This window comes from Tetrahymena thermophila (assembly GCF_000189635.1).
Source record: "Tetrahymena thermophila SB210 genomic scaffold scf_8253823, whole genome shotgun sequence".
NCBI lineage: Eukaryota > Ciliophora > Oligohymenophorea > Hymenostomatida > Tetrahymenidae > Tetrahymena > Tetrahymena thermophila.
Window position 1 is genome coordinate 18,201 of NW_002475930.1, and position 18,436 is coordinate 36,636.

Below are 18,436 nucleotides of genomic sequence, written 5' to 3' on the forward strand. Positions count from 1 at the left end.
TTAATCAAGAAATTATTGTATTATATTTATTTTTTATTAATATTTAGAACAACTTATTACTTTAAAGAAAGATAGAAAATAAGAAAATTCATGTTTAATTAATAATTTGAAATATGCTCAATTTAGAAATAAATTAAATTGCTCTTTTGATAAGGATTTATTATTAATAATAACAAATAAAATTATAAATTTACTTGCATTTGAAATTATTTAATAAAAGATATTTTAATTTATATAACCAATTATTTTTCAAGCACTCATTAAGAATATAAATAAAGACACATTCATGTATTTAATTTAAATATTACCAACTCAGAATACATTAATTTTCCAAAAACGAAATGAGTAAGATCACTCTTTCACTAATTTAAACTAATTATTTCTTCAAATAATAATTAATAAAAACAATCCTTTCAATATGTTTAATATGTTTGAACACAGAAGAATATATATCTTTATTTGAATGGCATTTCTTCTTTAATAGAAATATTTAATTAAATCTCTTAATAATTTACTCACAATGAATATTTATTTATATTGTTTAAATCAGGAATTTTTTAAGCAAATGTCTATATAAATCATATCTTAATAGCAAAAAGTAAAAACTGCTCGATCTCATTACAAATTTTTCTAGATTTTTTTACCTCTTATACATACATATATATAAATTCTTTATTTAAGTAAAATGAATTTTATATATAATTTTAATGAAATGATTGAATATAGATTTAAAGTATTTTGATTGTTTAGCTCTTTTTACTAAATTATATATTTAAATAAAATTTTTTTTATTTATTTGTAATTCTATCACCTTTCTATCATTCTTGAATTATTTATTGTATAAATCCATAATTAATTTTAAATCTTTTTACTTATCAAGAAAATTTAGAAAATCAATAGAAAATATTATTATAAAAATAATCTTATATTCAAATGTTTAATAATTTTAATATGGAATTTACTATTAAGAAGATAGTTAGTTAGTTATGTATTTTAAGTAAAAAATGTTTAAGCTATTTTTAGATTTAAACTAAAAAATGATTAATTTATCTTATTTATTCAAAAAATATTTTTAGAAACTAAAAGTAATGGATGGGACAGACCATCAATCCGTTCATAAATAAATGTTTATTAATTGCAAATAATTTAAATTTTGAAAGATGAGGTTTCATCATCTTAATAAATCTTTTATATGAAATGAACTAAAACAGTATTTTGTATTTTGTGAAGAATCTTTAACAAATGCATCATTAAGTCTGGCTTAGTTAAGTCTATTCTGTGATTATTTACCAAACTGTATCATAAACCTAGCATTTAATTAATTTTAAGTGAAGCTAAAATTGACTATGTTTATGTATTATGATTATTTATCTATTATTTATTTTTAATAATTAAGCTTAGATTTATATAAATAATACTGATATTCATTTAATCAAAATGTTTTTGACAATTAAATGAGTCACTCAATCTTACTACTTCAAATATTAAAATTGCTTGTTTGGTATTTTCAGGAGCTTTTGTAAAATGAGAAATGAAAATATTAATTATTAGAGAAAATCTTTTTAAATAAAAGTAAAATATTTGTTTAGAAAGCTTTCAAAATTAAAATGGGATTGGTTTGATAATATTTTTGTATTATTTTTTGTATTCATTAAATATTTGTTTCGTTCTTTTTTCTTGAATGTGAAAATGTATGAATTATTATAGTTTATGGAATAATATATATTTCAATGAACATATGGAATGTATCATATTATAAATTGGAAGTATTTTCACAATATAATAATATTTAATAATATACTTATTTGCATTAGCTTAGGTTTTAATTTCAAGATGTCGCATTGTTGTATACAATTGTGCGTAAGTAAGAGATATTAATAATATTTTGTAATAATTCAGTACAATTTAATTTGATAGATTGTATTAATTAGAGTACGTATACTAAAAATGTATTCTATTCAAATTATAACTTAATTTGATTTGATTTGATTTTTCAAATTACGCTATGAAATAAAATCTTCTTATTAATAATGGTGATATATCTTGTAAGCGCATATTATTTGATTAATTAAAATTACATTATAGGTATATTATTCATATTGGTATTATCTTTACAGTTCTAGCGTTCACTTTGAAGAACTTTACCATAATATTCTTAAACCATGATTATTTACTTTCGAGTCTATTTATTTGATGGGTAGGTCTATAAGCAAGTAAGATTATAATAATATAATCCAATAAGTGCTCTAATAATAATAATTTATAACATTTAAATATGATCAAACTCATCTCCCATTTTTATTTGATTAAGATCACAAATTTAACCAAAATCGGTTATTTAAAATGGAAAATTATATGTTATTATTTATTTTTAAATTTAAAATAAAACTAAAAGTATCAATTTATCTATGTATATTTATTTCCATCAATTCATTCAATTAAATTATAAAAGTAAAAAGATAAAAGCAAATCAATAATATCTTAAATATAATAATAAAGTATTATTAATTACCAATTAATTCCATTTCTTAATTGATTTATTCACTTGACTCTTTCAAGAATTATAGATTTTTAACTGCAGAGTGTCACTTGCAATTATTGTATTTAAATTTTTTAAGAGATATTAATTTAGTGAAAGAATATCTTTAAATAGAATAGAGCATTAGACAAACATTTAGGCAAATAAATTTTAATTAGATTTAAAATCACTGTCATATTAATAATAAAATCCCTAAAAATATAATTAATTTGTAATTTCGCTAATGACTGAATAAATTTCTTTTATACAGCTCAAAAAAATTGTAATCTATATATAAAAAAAAAGTAAAACAGCATTCTTTCTATTCTTTTTTTTGTGATTTAAAAAGTTTAAATAAAAACTCTTTCATTTATTAAATATTTTAAATAAAATTTTGAAAGAATATAAAATTATAATTGAATTCTGATGAAATAATCAAAGAATGAATGACAATAATATTTGAAAAACTAATATAGTTATAATAAATATTTATAATTCTTAAAAGCAATTTATTTTATTTTATTATTATTCAAAGAATAAATTATGTAAAAAATCGTAATTTATTAGTTTTAGTATTTGGGTTATATTTTAAAAAATATTTATAGCAAATAAAATTAATTCAGAGCCTAAAGATAATTGTAATTTAAATACTCATTTTATCAAAATTTATATAATTCTTTTATCCTGTTAAATTATATTTTCAATTAATTAGCAAAATGGTCCTTAATATAAGAATATTTTTAATTTACACTTGAAAATACTAAATCATTTATTTTTTAATTCTACTCAAACTTTTATTAAAATAAAATTTTATCTACATTCCAAATAGCGATTACAAAGTTTTTATTTCTAAAAAAATAATAATAATGTTTTTCCATAATATTCAAAGAAGTGAATCAACAAAACTGAATAAAGAACGAATTTTAAACAAATTTAAATTCAAATCATACTTCTTTAAAAATTAAATTTCAAGACAAGCTCAGGTAATAAGATAATTTTAAACATTTCACAAGTAAATGCATGAAAATTTAAATATGAATAATATAGCTTATCAACTAAAAATCGATAATATCTCCTGATCAATAATAGAAAAATTAAATAGAACTCTATCTCTTTATTATTACTCTTATTATATAATTAGTAATGATTAAAAGTGAGTATGTAAACAATTATATATTTTAAAATTTTTATCTTGTAAAGGTTTTTCAATTTTCGATTTCATATAAATTTATCTGCAAAGTAAAGGTTGAATGTGAAGCTTAACCTAGGTTTTTGAGCCATGCTTAACTTCAGCAGTTAAGGCTTAGATTTTAATATATTTGAATTACTATATTATTTATTTATTAATTTGTGTTTTCCAAAATTTTAATAAATTTGTTTTTAGTTGACCTGATATTTTAGAAATCTAAGATAGATAAAATTAAATAATAGTAATTTCAATTGAGTTCGCCAAAGGTTTTAATAACTTTGAATATCATAAATCTCATAAAAAAAAGAGTAAACTAAAAAAAATTCAATCAATGAATCTTTTTTAATCAAAAATTAAGAAAAAATTCTAATAGAATCTATATTGCTAAAATAGAATAAACCTAAAGGGTAAATAAATAAACAAATATTTCTATCCTCCCTTCCTAAAATTATCTAATTGAAATATCTAATATTCAAATTTCATTTATTTTTTAAATATGTAAATTTATTCTTTTTTAGCAGAAGGATTTCTAGTCACTTGCGCTCTCTGATGATAGATTTTTTAACTATGTGTTACAATTTTTATGCAATGCCTCATAAAGTTATCACAAAAGATTGTGGGTAAACGAAGGTGATTAAAAGTGTAAGAAAATTTGAAGTAAATTGCAAATAAATTTAGATTACAATATCTGTTTACCTGAAAAAAGTATTAATTATTTCGATTTATCGATTGTAAATTTTAAATGAAGACAAATATGTTTTATCAATTCTTTTTTTATCGACCACTTTTTGCTTTCATTTACTTTATCAATAAATTTATTCATTTGTTAATTAATCTAGGCTTGTATAGATAGACTTTGCCTTTATTTATCTAGAAGCAAATTTTTTTCTAACTTTATTCGTATTGTAAAGAATTATCTCTCCCCACCAGTCAACGAAATTAATTATTGATTAACTGGTTATGCTTCCCCTACCCATTAAAATAATCTGAGTATTCTGTGATTGTATGTAATCTAACAAATTTATTTCGCACTCAATCAATCAATAATTAAAAAGATAAGCCTGAGATCTGAGACGAGAGAAGGTGATACTACTACATTAAAATTTGTTTTTAATCAAAAAATAATTACTAAATATATAAATACCTTTTTGATCATTAAATATCTTGAATGTGAGCTGACTACAATCTATAATAATTAAAAAGCCAAAATTTAACTAATACTTAATAAATTTTAATCGCAGAAAAGATAAAACATAAAAAATTCTTTTCTACTATATTTGAATTACCATCATTCAAATTTAATCACAATACTCCTGGATTATTATTCAATCAATAGTTGTATTTCTAAACTATATACAGTCTAATTTGCTTTAGAAAAATTCACTGCTAGTCTAAAAAAGGAAGTTGATTTTACAAATAAATATGCCTATACCTTAGTAATCTTAAAAGTCCACTGCTAACAGTTCAATGTGCATGGAAAAAATAAGTGAAAATAATTTTGATTAGAATAATACTTCTATCAACTATAACGATAATACATTTGCTACTTTGAATAACTAGAACAAGATTGACGGTTTGGATAACCTTAAATAGAACTCTAAGGATCTTTGTTAAATTATCGAAGAAGAATAACAGCAAGCAAATGATCACGGGGAAAATGTTCACTAATCTTTAAGCGCTCGCTAAGTGTCTGAAGAAGATAAAAACAATCAAAGTGCCCCATAGATATCTCCAGTTTTAAGACAAAAAGAAAATAAAGGTCTTCAATATAAAAATAAAGTTTTTGTCTGTGAATAATAATAGTAAAATCCTTAAATCTAGAAAAAACCTGACAATTTAATTGAATCAATACACCTTTCTAAAATACCTGTATCAAAAATGGAAGCACCCAGAATGGTTTAGGCTTATGCAGCTGATGAAGAAAAACCTGTCCGTAAAATATCAGAATAAAAATTGTCTTGCAAAATTTGTTTGGAAGAGCAAGGTCCATTCATTACACCTTGCAAGTGTTCAGGAAGTTGTTCATATGTGCATGAAAAATGTTTAAAAGATTGGATTTTATAATAAATGAAAAACAAAAAAAAGATTTAAAATATTGAAAGTAATGGAACAAAAGAGCTCATTTTGTTTTAAAATTAGCTTCCTGAAGCTAAATGTGAAATATGCTAACACAAATATTAATATTAAACTATTTTTAGCAACAAGCTTAGTTTCGACTGCCTTAAAAAATGTGATCAAACCACTTAAAGTTTTACTACTGGCTTTATAGGCAGTCTCCTTTCTTGCTTTATGATTTTTTTGATAGTCATAATGTTTACAAATAGTCCCTTTTAAAGCAGTTCTAGTTAAAATAACTCTACTTAAAGTGATTAAAGCTAATAATAAAGTACTCAAAATGAAAAAAATGAAAATAGTTCAAGTGACAACAGCTCTCTATATCAAATTATATTCGTCAGCGTCAGTTTCATAATATTATTAGCTTTTATTCTCATAACAGTAAAGTGCTGCAAAAAAGGGCTCTGGTTAAAAAAGGTTGTGTCATGGAAAATTTTGGGCTTTGGAGAAAAAGCTTAATAAGAAATCGAAATCAAGCATAACACAGTTTTACCTACTTAAATAATTGCTTAAAATCCTCCTTAAACTTAAAGAGTGGTACCAAGAACCAATTAATAAACCTAAGTGAGATCGAATACTGCTCGTATTCTTACTCAAAGCTAGGCTTAAAGATAGTAAATGAGCAGACTAGTTCCAATTAACATCTAAATGAATGAAACATTAATACAATAATAAAATAGAACAATTATTACTACACAAGCCCTTAGAAATACAAGAAATTGAAATAAATTAAACAAACTAAAAATCAATGAATTAAAATTAAATAAAAAGAAAAAACAAAGATTTGCTAAATTTGTTAATAAATGAAAATAACTAAATTTATTAAATAAATAAATATAACTAAATTCCTCCTCTTACAATTAACAAAGAAATGTAAACAGATTATAACAAAAAATATTATTAAAAACTATAAATAAAATGTAATAAATCTTAATAAAATTAAAAAAATTTAATATATAAAATGTAAAAAATTTTACTATCTACTATTTATTAGTTTATCAAAATTTTATAGGTTTCTTGACTGTAACTAACAATTCTTTCAAATTACCTTCCTACTTAATACTTACATTCATAATTAGAATAAATTTAATAATTTGTTCATATTTTTAATTATTTATTGCTATTTATTATAATAAATAAGGCTTCACTTCCAACAAAAATTTGCTTTACTTCTTATGCCTATTTGCTAAATAAATTACTTTTAATAAATACTCCCCAATTCAATCAATCCATCATTCAAACATTTTTTGAGTCATTTGTCTCCGAATTTAAATAACTCCAGTATTTATAATTTTATGTGTTATCTTTTTAGTTAAGCTTTATCATTTTGAATTGAATAGCTAAAATTCTTATTTTAATTTTTTTATATGTTTAGTAATAGTTTTAAAATAAATTTTATAGCTATTAGAACCACTTTATTAAAATCTACCAATTTTAATAATAATAGTTAGTTAATTTTCATTGTTTTTTCAAAATTCAGTCAAATCATTTAAATAGAAAGACAAACAGAAATGTTTAATACTCATTTAGCTGTAAAGATTATATGTTTCTAAAGATAAAAGTGGTAAATTTTCAAAATAGCATGTATTTATATGTAGAAAATAATTATCTATTTATTTGATCATTTTAAATTAGAATCAAAATGCATATAAAAGGATTATAAATATAAATTATAATTGAAATAAACCATACTTTTGTGATAAAAAATACAAATGAAAACTTATTCATTTTTTTATTAATTCCTAATAATTATAAAACTAGTGGTACTTGATTGATTGATTTGCTTTCTTTTGTAATAAAATTAATATTTAACTCAATTTGAATTAATTAAAAATTACAATTTTTTTCAGTATGATTACATTAATTAAAAGAAAGTGTTAAAGACTTATTCTAGATTTAATAATTTCCCTTTCTTTGATAATGAAATTCTTATCTAAATATTATAAATTAACTGAATTTTGTTAAGTGCTTTAACGCTTTACCAATTCATATGGAAAAAATTAGTGATTGAATTGTTAGTTTTAATGTTGTTAGTTTCCTATCTTTATTTTATTTTAATTAATATTGACTAAAATTAATGTTGTAAATTTGATGTTAATTTTTTATTTCCCAAAAAAATTCATATTAAATTTTCTCTTTTCATAGTTATTTACAGTAAATTAGCTGATTTATTGAATTTTTATGGTGTAAAAAATACTAATTGACCTTAAAATTCAAGCACATACCTTTCGCTTAGTGATTTATTCCAAAAGAGTATTCAATAGTGGAATTAAAAGAATTTGATTTATTTTTCTTTAATTTTATTTCGGCTGGAGACTTTAAGAATAAATTAGAAAGATTTTATTCTAAATCGTTTATTGAGCACGCAATCTTTTTGTAAAGTATAACCACCTCTTATATTTTTATCGGTAAATCTAAATTAGAAATAAATATCTAATTCAGGATAAAAATTGATCGAAAAAAACACAATTTTTTACACCTAAAAATTAAAAATATATTTCTTCTATTTATTTTGAAGCACAAAATAAACACAGCTCTAAGTAATGATATAAGTCTGAAATCAACTAAATTCTATGGTTAATCATTATCAAATAATTTAGGTGTTAATAGTATTAATGTAATTTTTATTAAGTATTTTAAGAAATAAATAAAAATGTTAATTGTGTGGTTTGTATCTAAGTCAAATTTATTATAACTAATATATACTATGACGCAATAGTCAATTTGTTTATCAATAAAAACTTTAGGTTTTAAAAGATAATCAAACACAATGTAATTCAATCTATTTTATATTTTTATACTCATATTGTAACAAAATACTTCATTTTTGACAAGAAAAAAACCCTCCATAACCATTTATTATTTCTTAAATCAAAAAGCAAAAATTAAGAAAATCTTTGTCAAAAATCAAGTAAATTGTGGTCAAAAAACATTTTTAAATAGTTAATTATGTTTTGCAACACGAACAAAACATGTTCTTACTCATAAAAAAATACAAAAAAATTTGATTGTCGAAATGATGATTTTTATTTAAAGGGATAAATAAAAATTTATTTATTTGATATACCAAATTACGCAATTTTCATTGAAAATTTTTAAATATTGATGAAATTTAAAAACTTAATTTTTTATTTACATTTTTAATCATAATCAAGGATAATTTCTAGACATACATTCTTTTTTTTGCAAGTATTTATCTCTATCTTTTAACAGACTTTCAAATTTATTGTAAACTCTAAATTAATGAGAGCGGATCATACAAAAGAATAAAAAAAGAAGCAAATGATATTATATACAGAAATTGATTGTAAATTAATAAATATATATAAACCTTTAATATTTAAGTTTTCAAATACTGAATCTATTATCAAAGATTTACCTTACATTTAATTAATACTTTGGAGTTTTTGGATTCACTCAGATTTAAAATCTATAAATTATATTCCATGAACAGTATAAAAAATGTTACTACTTAATTAGAACATATTACATATTAAAATATTTGTAAATTTTATGAATTAAAATACTAGGAAAATCTTAAAACGTTAAAGCATCAATCAATAAATAAATAAATAAATTAATCATTTATTGTTTTTTGTAATTTCTTAGATTAGTTAATCAAATGTCAGGTTTTATTTTGCTAAAGAAGTTGGAACTATATTACAGCTTAACAAGCTAGAAACAATAATTTATTGATTTTATTAGGATTTTATTTTATGATAATCTTTAATTAACACATCTAAAATAATTTTCCAAACTTTTGTCTTATCTCTGAGTTCAATTGCTTCAAAGAAAGCACAAATAAAGTGAATATTTTAATGATTTATTTATGATTAATTCTTCATTATAAAATCTATTGCTTTTATAAAAAACTAAGATGAGGCTATAACTTTATCTAAGCTTTACAATATTGTTAACATAAAGAAAGTTAAATTATCAACAGTATCAATTTGTTCTTCTAGATAGACGAAGGCAATCTTCAGGTTATTTTTGTTCTAAATTTAAATCCACTCCTCTCTGTAAGAAATTAAGTAGCTCATTAGTCTTAAAATTTAGTTTCCATTATAATTTTTAATGTGTTTTTTAACAATTTAATTGAAAATATCAAAAATAATATCACTCGTTTATTATTCCCAATCCTCTTTAATTAATATCTACTTCTGAGACTCAATTTCTTTGAATATTTAAGATGATTTTTTTAACTTTTCAGTTATACTATCAAATTAAGGATTAGCAATCACTTATTCTTATTCATCATATTCTTCAACTTCGTTATTTTAATATTATCCATTTTCTTCTTATAATTTTTTTTCTTAATTATGATCTAAGTCTAAGATCGTATTCTATTAGTTGTTTGAAACTTGTTAGGAGTTTTGTGCTTCTGATTTGAAATTAATTTAAGTCGACGGATATCTTCTAGCTAAATTGCAAAATAAAATCAAAGCACATTCTCCATTTAAATGTTCAAAATTTCTTAATGCATACTATAGAATTGAATCCCAAAATTATTTAATCTCCACTTATTCACTTCTATCAATAGCATCTAAAAACTTTGGTAATGAATCTCTGTCAAAATCTTCAATTATTTTAAAGCCTCTTAGAGCTAAATTCTTCCAAAGATCTTGGTTTTGAACTTGATTTACAGAAAGAAAATGCGATATCACTGAAAGCTCTTTATGCTAGATAGTTTTGACATTGAGATTTCCTGCAAAAGCTTAAGCCAGTTCCTGTTAAATTATTTCTTGAGATTTTAAAGTCATTATTAAAGCAGCTTTATCTTTATCAGTAAATTATTTTGCATTTTTGTGAAATAATTGCAATCTTTACTTTAAGCTCAACTTCTACAAAGAATAAGCCTAATTATTTATGTAGCTACAAAAGGCATATAATATTCTTTTATTCATTTATCTGCGATTATCCTTAAAATTATTTTATCTTATAATTATTTGTTTTTAATAAATATTTTATTTATTTTTAAATTTAAAGAAATGCTTATATAATCAAATTATTTCTAGAATTTATTAATTTTTGTCTTGAATCAAAAATATCTTTGAGCAAAGAGCTTGGTATTTCCCAAAAAAACTCAATCAAATCTAAGTAGAAGTAGAAGAATTTTATGTTGAAATTATTAAAAAAAATTAAAATGAAAATACTTTAATAATCTAACTGTTAAAATATACTATTTAATTATATAAAACAAGACAACCTGATTTGCTAAAAGCTGAAATAAATCAATATCTTTTCTAATTAAACTTCATACAAGTATGAATAAATTACTTAAAGAATAAAAATATATAAATTAAGTAACAAAGTATTTTAATTAACTATTATATGGAAAATTTTTATTAATTAAAATAATAAAATAATTTATTAATTTTTGAGTAAATTTTTCAATAATTTGAGACTGAGTGCTCGTTTAAGTATCTTCTAATGAATTTTTGTATTGATTTTGTCTCTTTAATTACTTCTAAAGGTATCATTGTTAACATTCCTCTAGTTCTCCATATGCTTCTAGAAAGCTTTGACACAAGTGGTAACCAAAATAAGAAATAAATTACAAACATTAGTACATTGAATACTATAAATAAGGCAATCCTACTTGTGTTAGCATCAGTAATGTGCTAATTGAAGTCATTTTAGAACTATTAAAAAAAATAATTAATTTTAAGTTCAATATTTCCATTTAATTAATCTATTTCTTACATAATCTTCCAGATATCTATATAATAAATAGTTATATATTATCTGCATCTGTCTAAGCTCATCAGCTACTGAGGTCCTTAAAAGTGATAGAAGCTTTTTAAAATTTAAGTTTGAAAATTTTTAATTAGTTAAATTACTTAATTATAAAAAATTAAGAAAACTAAATTAATTAATTAAATTGAAAAATTAAAATTTTAATCAATTTCAGTGTTTATCCATTTTAAATATTTTTTTTTATTCTTGTCTTAATATCATTTAACTAAATAGATTGTTTAAATTGTGAACCTATGGGACCAAAGATTGGCCTAATATATAGATGCGCCTAGTTTTTTGATGAAATTGATAGTGAAATAATTAAATTTAGGATAAACATTTTTGCCCAATTTTAACAATTGCTTAGTTTATATGGAAGGGAGTTAGTTAGTATGAAAAGTTATACTGGATTTGCTTTAAATTATTGATTTAATTAGTATTGATAAAATTTAAACAAGACTTATCTTAATGGTTGTTAAAATATTTATTTTAATTTGATAAAAATTTATATTTTTAATTGAAGTTAGATAAATTACCTAATCAGTTAAAGGGTCTCCTGTTACTTTTCTCAGAGTGGCATCACTTGGAGCAACATCAGAAAATTTCACAGTTGGTCCTCCATTTGCAGATTTATATAGAATTTGATAAATGCTGTTAAAATATCTTAGATTTTCGAAGTAGCGAGTTACTGCAACAGCCATACCTTGAGAAACCTAATTTTTAAAAGGTTTTTAAAAATATTTTTTGATTTTTAAGTTAAATAAATAAATACAGCTTTCTCTGCAAATTATTCACAAACATCTTAATTTTATCCTTGTAAACTAAACACAATAGAGCATGGATCAAGCATCATTACATTATCAAATGCATTATTGTATGCACTGTTATGGACATTAATATTTAAGGCATGTTCTTAATGAACTGAACTATCAAGTTAGTACAATTAGTTGAGTGTTTAGGTTGTATATGCACTAGGATCTGTTCCGAATATCTTTGTTTTTTAGTCATAAAAAAGCTATCTTTAGCTATTATCAGCAAAAAGAAAGAAGGCTTCAGAGTATGAAGTTGCATTAAGTTCTTAGACAAGTTAATTATTGGAATTCATCAACTAATAAGTAATGAAATAATTAAAGAAGAAATACGCTTCAATGATAATTGCCCCTTATTTTATAAAAAATTAATTTAAAACCTTTTTTAATATTTGAATTGAGCTTACCTGAAAGAAGGCCGAGACATATCTGTTTGAAATTCATAGAAGAATTCTTGAATTTTCTCTTTCTTTTTTTCAATTTATTTTCAAAAGGATCCTCTTCATTTAACTTATCAATATCATCTAATGAACCAATATCTTCCTCCTCACCAATTTAAAGATTATTTATAAAATTTTCACACTTCGAATACAAATTTTTGATTCTTTTTTCTTTTATATCAAGGAAGAGTCCTAAAACCTCCTCTCTGCTTCTGTTTACAATGATACTTAATGGAATAAAGATCACAAATGATACAAATAGACTTATGCCAGCAATGATCATCCAGATGATAAAAATAGCTGAGGTTGCCGAAGTTCTGTTGAAGAGTTCGTTGACATACATGTTTGCATTATCTATCATGTACAAATAAAATTGGGAAAACATATTAGTTTCAAAGTAAACACATTGCTATTTAATAGGTCCTGTTGCTTGAGCAATATTCTAAGCATAAGTGTACATAATTTCGATTGAAGTTAAAAATGGCTTCTAAATATTTTATCCAGCTGATGATATCAAATTAACTTCTTGATTATATCTAATAAATTTATTTACAAAAAATTAGAATTAAATACACTAAAGACTTAACAATTATAAAATTATTAATAAAAATATTCAATAGATTTTATGTTCATTTAAAGAAAAAATTACAGTAAGTAAGAATGATCAGAGGTAATACTGAGATCACTAAATGTAATATTTTGCCTATAATATTGGATATTTACAATTTCTTAATTGATACCAGCTATCCACTATTGGCGAGTTGTAGCCTTATTTAAATTGTTATTATAAATATTTTAATAAAAGAATAATGTAATTAATACTTTTGATGGAAGGTCATCATATAAACCCATTTCCATAAATTTAAGATCTCTAACGTAACTAAGAAGACCCTACATTTCAGCTAACATTCTGTTAGAGTAAATTATTAAATTAACATTTTTTTTGATATCATCAAATTAGCTATTTGATAGGAAATAATCCAAGAAAGCAATCAAAATTAATATCAAAACAAGAACATTTGTAACTCTTTTTAAGTTACTTATGCAAGATGGTTCACTTTCATCGTTTACAACAGCTTTTACAGCCTTTCTGCTCTTAAAATTTGAATTGAACTCATTAATATTAGCATCCTAAAAATTAATTTATTTAATAGTAAGAAAAAATATAATATTTAATTTATTAAATAAATTATAATACATCTCCTTCATCTTCATCATTTTTATTCTAAAATATGCTTTTATTCATTTCATTTTCTTCTTCTTCTTCACTATCAGATTTATCATCTTCTACTTCTGCTATATGGTCATAGTAGAGCCTCATTCTTTTAATACCAAGTCCATAATTCTTCAAAGATGAATTTTGTTGCTCAGGTTAAACTACTTTTTTAAAAATAAAATTAAATCTAATAAAAGCTATTTTCATTCAACTAATAGCATTTATATATTTATCATTCTATATATTCTATTTTTTTTTATTTATCTAAAATAACTCTACAAAATTTTATTTATTTGCTTGTTTATTTGTTTATTTATATATTACCTTTGCTATCTTATGGTAGATCTTACTAAGCGTTTTAAGTGGTTAAATTAATTTTTTCTACTGTTTAATTTGCATCTTGGCCATTTAGTAAGCTATCATCTACTCTTTAGGAATGAATTTCACTGTTCATTTGATCAACATACTAGCCAACAACCGTAGACTATAATAACAATAATTTTAGAATAGAATATTTTTGATTGAAAAATTTTACTTTTGATGGGACAAAGGTAAATTAGAAGCAAGATAAACCTATCCTATTTTTTAACTTAGACTATACAGCTAAATTAGAAGTTTGAGGTAATTATTGTTGTTATTGTTAGGTCATTACTTCAAATTTAATGAAATAGCCTGCATGAGGCTAGCAGAAAAATTAAATTTCTTAAACTAAAACATTCATTTCAATACCATTTCCAGTTGGATCATCTTCTTTCTTAAGGGGCTTAAATATGTATGAAGCACCAGATTTCTACATATAAGTTTCCTTATCATCTTATTTAATAACAGCCATACAAAAAAATTAACAAAAAATAAATTAAACTCCTTGAAATTGAAATATCAAATTCATTAAATTTTAAAAATTTACCAAATAACTTTGGAGCTATCTCGTCTATATTTGTTTTTTTAGAGGTGATAAATTTATTGTCAATCTTCAAAAAGCTTATACACTAGCTTGAAATATGCTCAATATTTCCATCTATGTCTGTATAAATATAGCATATCTTACGATGCACCTTTTCGATTCTAAAAGAACCTAAAAATTAAAATCCTTAAGCTAAAGAGGAGAGAGTTCTAAGAGAAAGAAAGCATGGGAACACATAATTAGACTTACTTTTGCCAATTACATATCTTTCTCTATTCATAAACTTTACCTTTTTAAGTAAATATTTATGGTAATTAATTTATTAAACAAAAATAAATTTATTTTTACTTCTGTTGAATTTAAGTAATTCTCTAAGAATTGATCGTGATATTTAGAATGAATATTTGGCATTAATAGATTAATTTTCCTATTAATAACTTCGCTTTTTTGGTAACTGAAGAGGTTAGAAGCAGCTTGATTCATATTTACTACTTAGCCAAACTTATCTTGCTCTGTTGTTATGATTATTGTTGGATAGGATTCATTTTAAATTTCATCGTTAGAGGTAAAAACTTAAACTTTTCTGTTATTAGCATTTGAGTTGTGTATCGCTCTTGCTCTCTCAAGGAGTGCTTCACCATTCTCTTTGTCATTGAGCACCTCCAAATTGTATTTTCCAAAAAGTCTCATAGCTTTAGGTATATTATTTGACATCTTTTTCAGCCTATTCCATTACTCTTCAACCTTAATTAATTAATGAATGATATTTATCTTAATTTTTAATTATTTTATAAATCATTACTTGCTAAATTGCCAAGCTTATCCTAACTCCAATTTCATTCAGCTTACCTAAATCAGGACTGTCTTCTCCAAGCTGAGACCAGAAATCCATATGTTAAAGAGCACATCTCTCTATATTATTTTGCATTGATCTCAAATTATTTTAGAAGGCCATCTCAGAAACTATATCCATGTTGCCATCTTGCTGAGATTCTGCAATTTCATCTTCAATCAGTTTCTTGTATCTTTTTATTGATAAAATATTTCAAAATAAAAATAAAAGACTAAATATTATCTTACCTAAAGATTATAAAATCAATGTCAAAAGAAGGATGATTTGTTTCTGCTTAACTTAACTCCTATAATGCTTACTGCTTGTACTTAGAGTTCTCCATCAAAAAGAATGCATATGCCAAACGAAGATTAGTATTGTTTGGAAATTTCTTTACACCATAAAAAAACATGTGGTAAATAACTTGATAAAGTATGTTTATTTTATCTCTATCTGCTTGATTTTCAATCGATTAACTCACATTAATAAGATTCTTTGCAACTCTTGAATTTACATTCTTTTTTTACTTTGCTGCACAATCTTCTCTCTAGCAAGTTTGCTTGTGTACTTCTAAGTAACCATCTAACAATATGGATGCCGTCTTAGATGTTTTTGACCATCTTATCAACTAAAGTAAATATCTTGCTTAGCTTATTTTTAATTAAAATTTACATTTTTTTAATTGTTAATTTTAAATTTTTAAAAAAAATTAATTTTTACCTTATAAGCTACTCACCTGTTTCAAATTTATTTACATTAATAAGAAGTAAATCTATTCTTTACTTCCTCTAATTGATAACTATTAAACCTAAAATAGGAATACCTATAATCCAAGCAATAATCGTTCCTTCAAAAAGATTGTTCTCAAGAAATTTTGCAAAGCATAGCAATATAGCACTCCATACCTGCAAAGCAGTAATAAAACTCCAAATCTTTTAAAATTCTTCATTATAAAAAGGACTTTCATAATGAAATTTGGTAAAGGTAACAAGAGATCCTGCAATTAGCAGTCCTATTAAGACATAATCATTTTGCTAGTTATTCATAAAGGTAAAAGCAATAATCAATACAACTTAATATAAAAGAAACACGAAATTCGGACGTGATGTGACTCTGGCTGTAGGGTCATTAGAGTTGTGTAAGCATTCGAAATAAATTAAAACCACTAAAAAGGTAACTATAATGAAAGCAATACTAATAAAAATAGAGACTACAGCATGTAAAATGTGGACATCTTACCAGCAGACAACTGAAGAGAAAAACTCATGGACATAAACTGAAGAAGTTATACCTGAGCCCTATGAAAGAGTAGTAGATTAGCAAGAGATAATTGACAAAAAAAAATCTAACAAAGGCATAAATAGAACAGTAACAATTAGCGAAAGAAGAGTTCTGAGTGAGTAAATTGGCCATGAAAAAGCTTGATTCTTTTTGGTGAAGGAATATGAAATGTAGAAGATATCTATTATGATTAATATAACTAAAGCAACGCAAGTATAGAAGACTGTAATATAAGCAGTCCATGACGAATTCTTCAAGTAAGTGATTAATTAAAAGTAACTTAAAAATTACTCTATTCCATTAGCAATTGAATCATAATACCATGCATGCTTCAGTTCTCTATGGAAAGGAAAGTATAAAACTTGCAATAATTAAATAAAGCTTAGCAAACGAGCAATCCAAATAGAAGGTTCGACATCCTTAAGAAGCTAAAATAGAACACCAAACAAAACATTTTTTAATTCCTATTCGATTCTTTCAAACAAAGATTTTTCTGAGTCTAAAGAATTCTTATTACCTGAGCTACTGGATTTATAATCCATTTTATTTAAATAAGTATTTTTAACTTTTACAAAATTTCAATTGATAAATCACAAGCTTAATTATTACTTATTATTAAATATAAAAACTATCTTATATGCTAAATGAATACAAATAATTAATTAATTAATTAATTAACAAATTATTTAATTAGTATTTTTTGTTTGCACTTTGTAATTAATTGACTTTATTTATATCAACCATATCAAATCAATTTCCATTTTAATATTTATTTATATTTGAATAATATTTTATAAATTTAAATTCATGCAAAAGTTGTTGTTTGTTTACAATATTAGATCTACTCTTTTATTTTCATCATAATAAGGCAATTAGATCTTAGCTTAATTGTTAATTTAAAAATTTGTTCATCTATGTAAAATAATTGATTACATTTTTACATAATATCAAAAAAAAATTAAAAAGAAGAAATAAAATAAAATGCCAATAATTTTCAACATTTTCTTAGATAAATTAAAATATTACATTTACTTTTATTTAATTTATTTTATAAAGTTTAAAAAATTATAAATAAATTAATTGTTTTTTTGAGGTTTCTGATATTTTTTTATATCAGTAACTAGCTAGATAGTTCCCTGTTAAGAATTTTGAACAAACTATTTAATACCTAGAATAATTTAAAGCAAATGAAAATTGATATTTGTCATTTACTAAAAAAATAATATTTTTATTGATTTTAAATTATCTTGATGTCATTTTGAAAAAAAATTTAAGTAAAAATATGATAAATTATTCTTAAAATGCATGATGCAAAAATAATGAATGAAGGACTATAAATAAATTTGCTTTTAAAAATTTTAACACTAGTTTTTTTAAATGAGAGTGAAGATTTTCA

General features: G+C 22.7%; 3 protein-coding genes across 3 annotated transcripts; 1 reads left to right on the forward strand and 2 right to left on the reverse strand. All coding sequences in view use genetic code 6, as the record gives it.

Annotated features, from left to right (window-relative positions):
• Positions 1 to 5,066: 5,066 nt before the first annotated feature.
• On the forward strand, positions 5,067 to 6,545 carry TTHERM_00676920 (zinc finger protein; the record flags this gene model as incomplete). Its single annotated transcript, XM_001027767.2, has 1 exon — positions 5,067 to 6,545. Exon 1 carries the CDS (start codon positions 5,130 to 5,132, stop codon positions 6,543 to 6,545), a length of 1,416 nt encoding a protein of 471 aa, XP_001027767.1. The 5' UTR covers positions 5,067 to 5,129.
• A 2,858-nt stretch (positions 6,546 to 9,403) lies between these two features.
• On the reverse strand, positions 9,404 to 10,726 carry TTHERM_000676921 (hypothetical protein; the record flags this gene model as incomplete). Its single annotated transcript, XM_012801014.1, has 1 exon — positions 9,404 to 10,726. The coding sequence occupies one exon, from the start codon at positions 10,724 to 10,726 to the stop codon at positions 9,404 to 9,406; it is 1,323 nt and encodes a 440-aa protein (XP_012656468.1).
• A 486-nt stretch (positions 10,727 to 11,212) lies between these two features.
• Positions 11,213 to 17,582, reverse strand: TTHERM_00676930 (PAS domain S-box protein; the record flags this gene model as incomplete). The annotated part of the gene is made up of 15 exons (XM_001027768.3): positions 11,213 to 11,464; positions 11,526 to 11,618; positions 12,095 to 12,271; positions 12,331 to 12,719; positions 12,775 to 13,343; positions 13,457 to 13,575; positions 13,630 to 13,938; positions 14,006 to 14,187; positions 14,348 to 14,507; positions 14,559 to 14,836; positions 14,931 to 15,216; positions 15,276 to 15,671; positions 15,730 to 15,952; positions 16,008 to 16,409; positions 16,480 to 17,582. The coding sequence occupies 15 exons, from the start codon at positions 17,580 to 17,582 to the stop codon at positions 11,213 to 11,215; spliced, it is 4,938 nt and encodes a 1,645-aa protein (XP_001027768.3).
• Between the last annotated feature and the right edge of the window lie 854 nt (positions 17,583 to 18,436).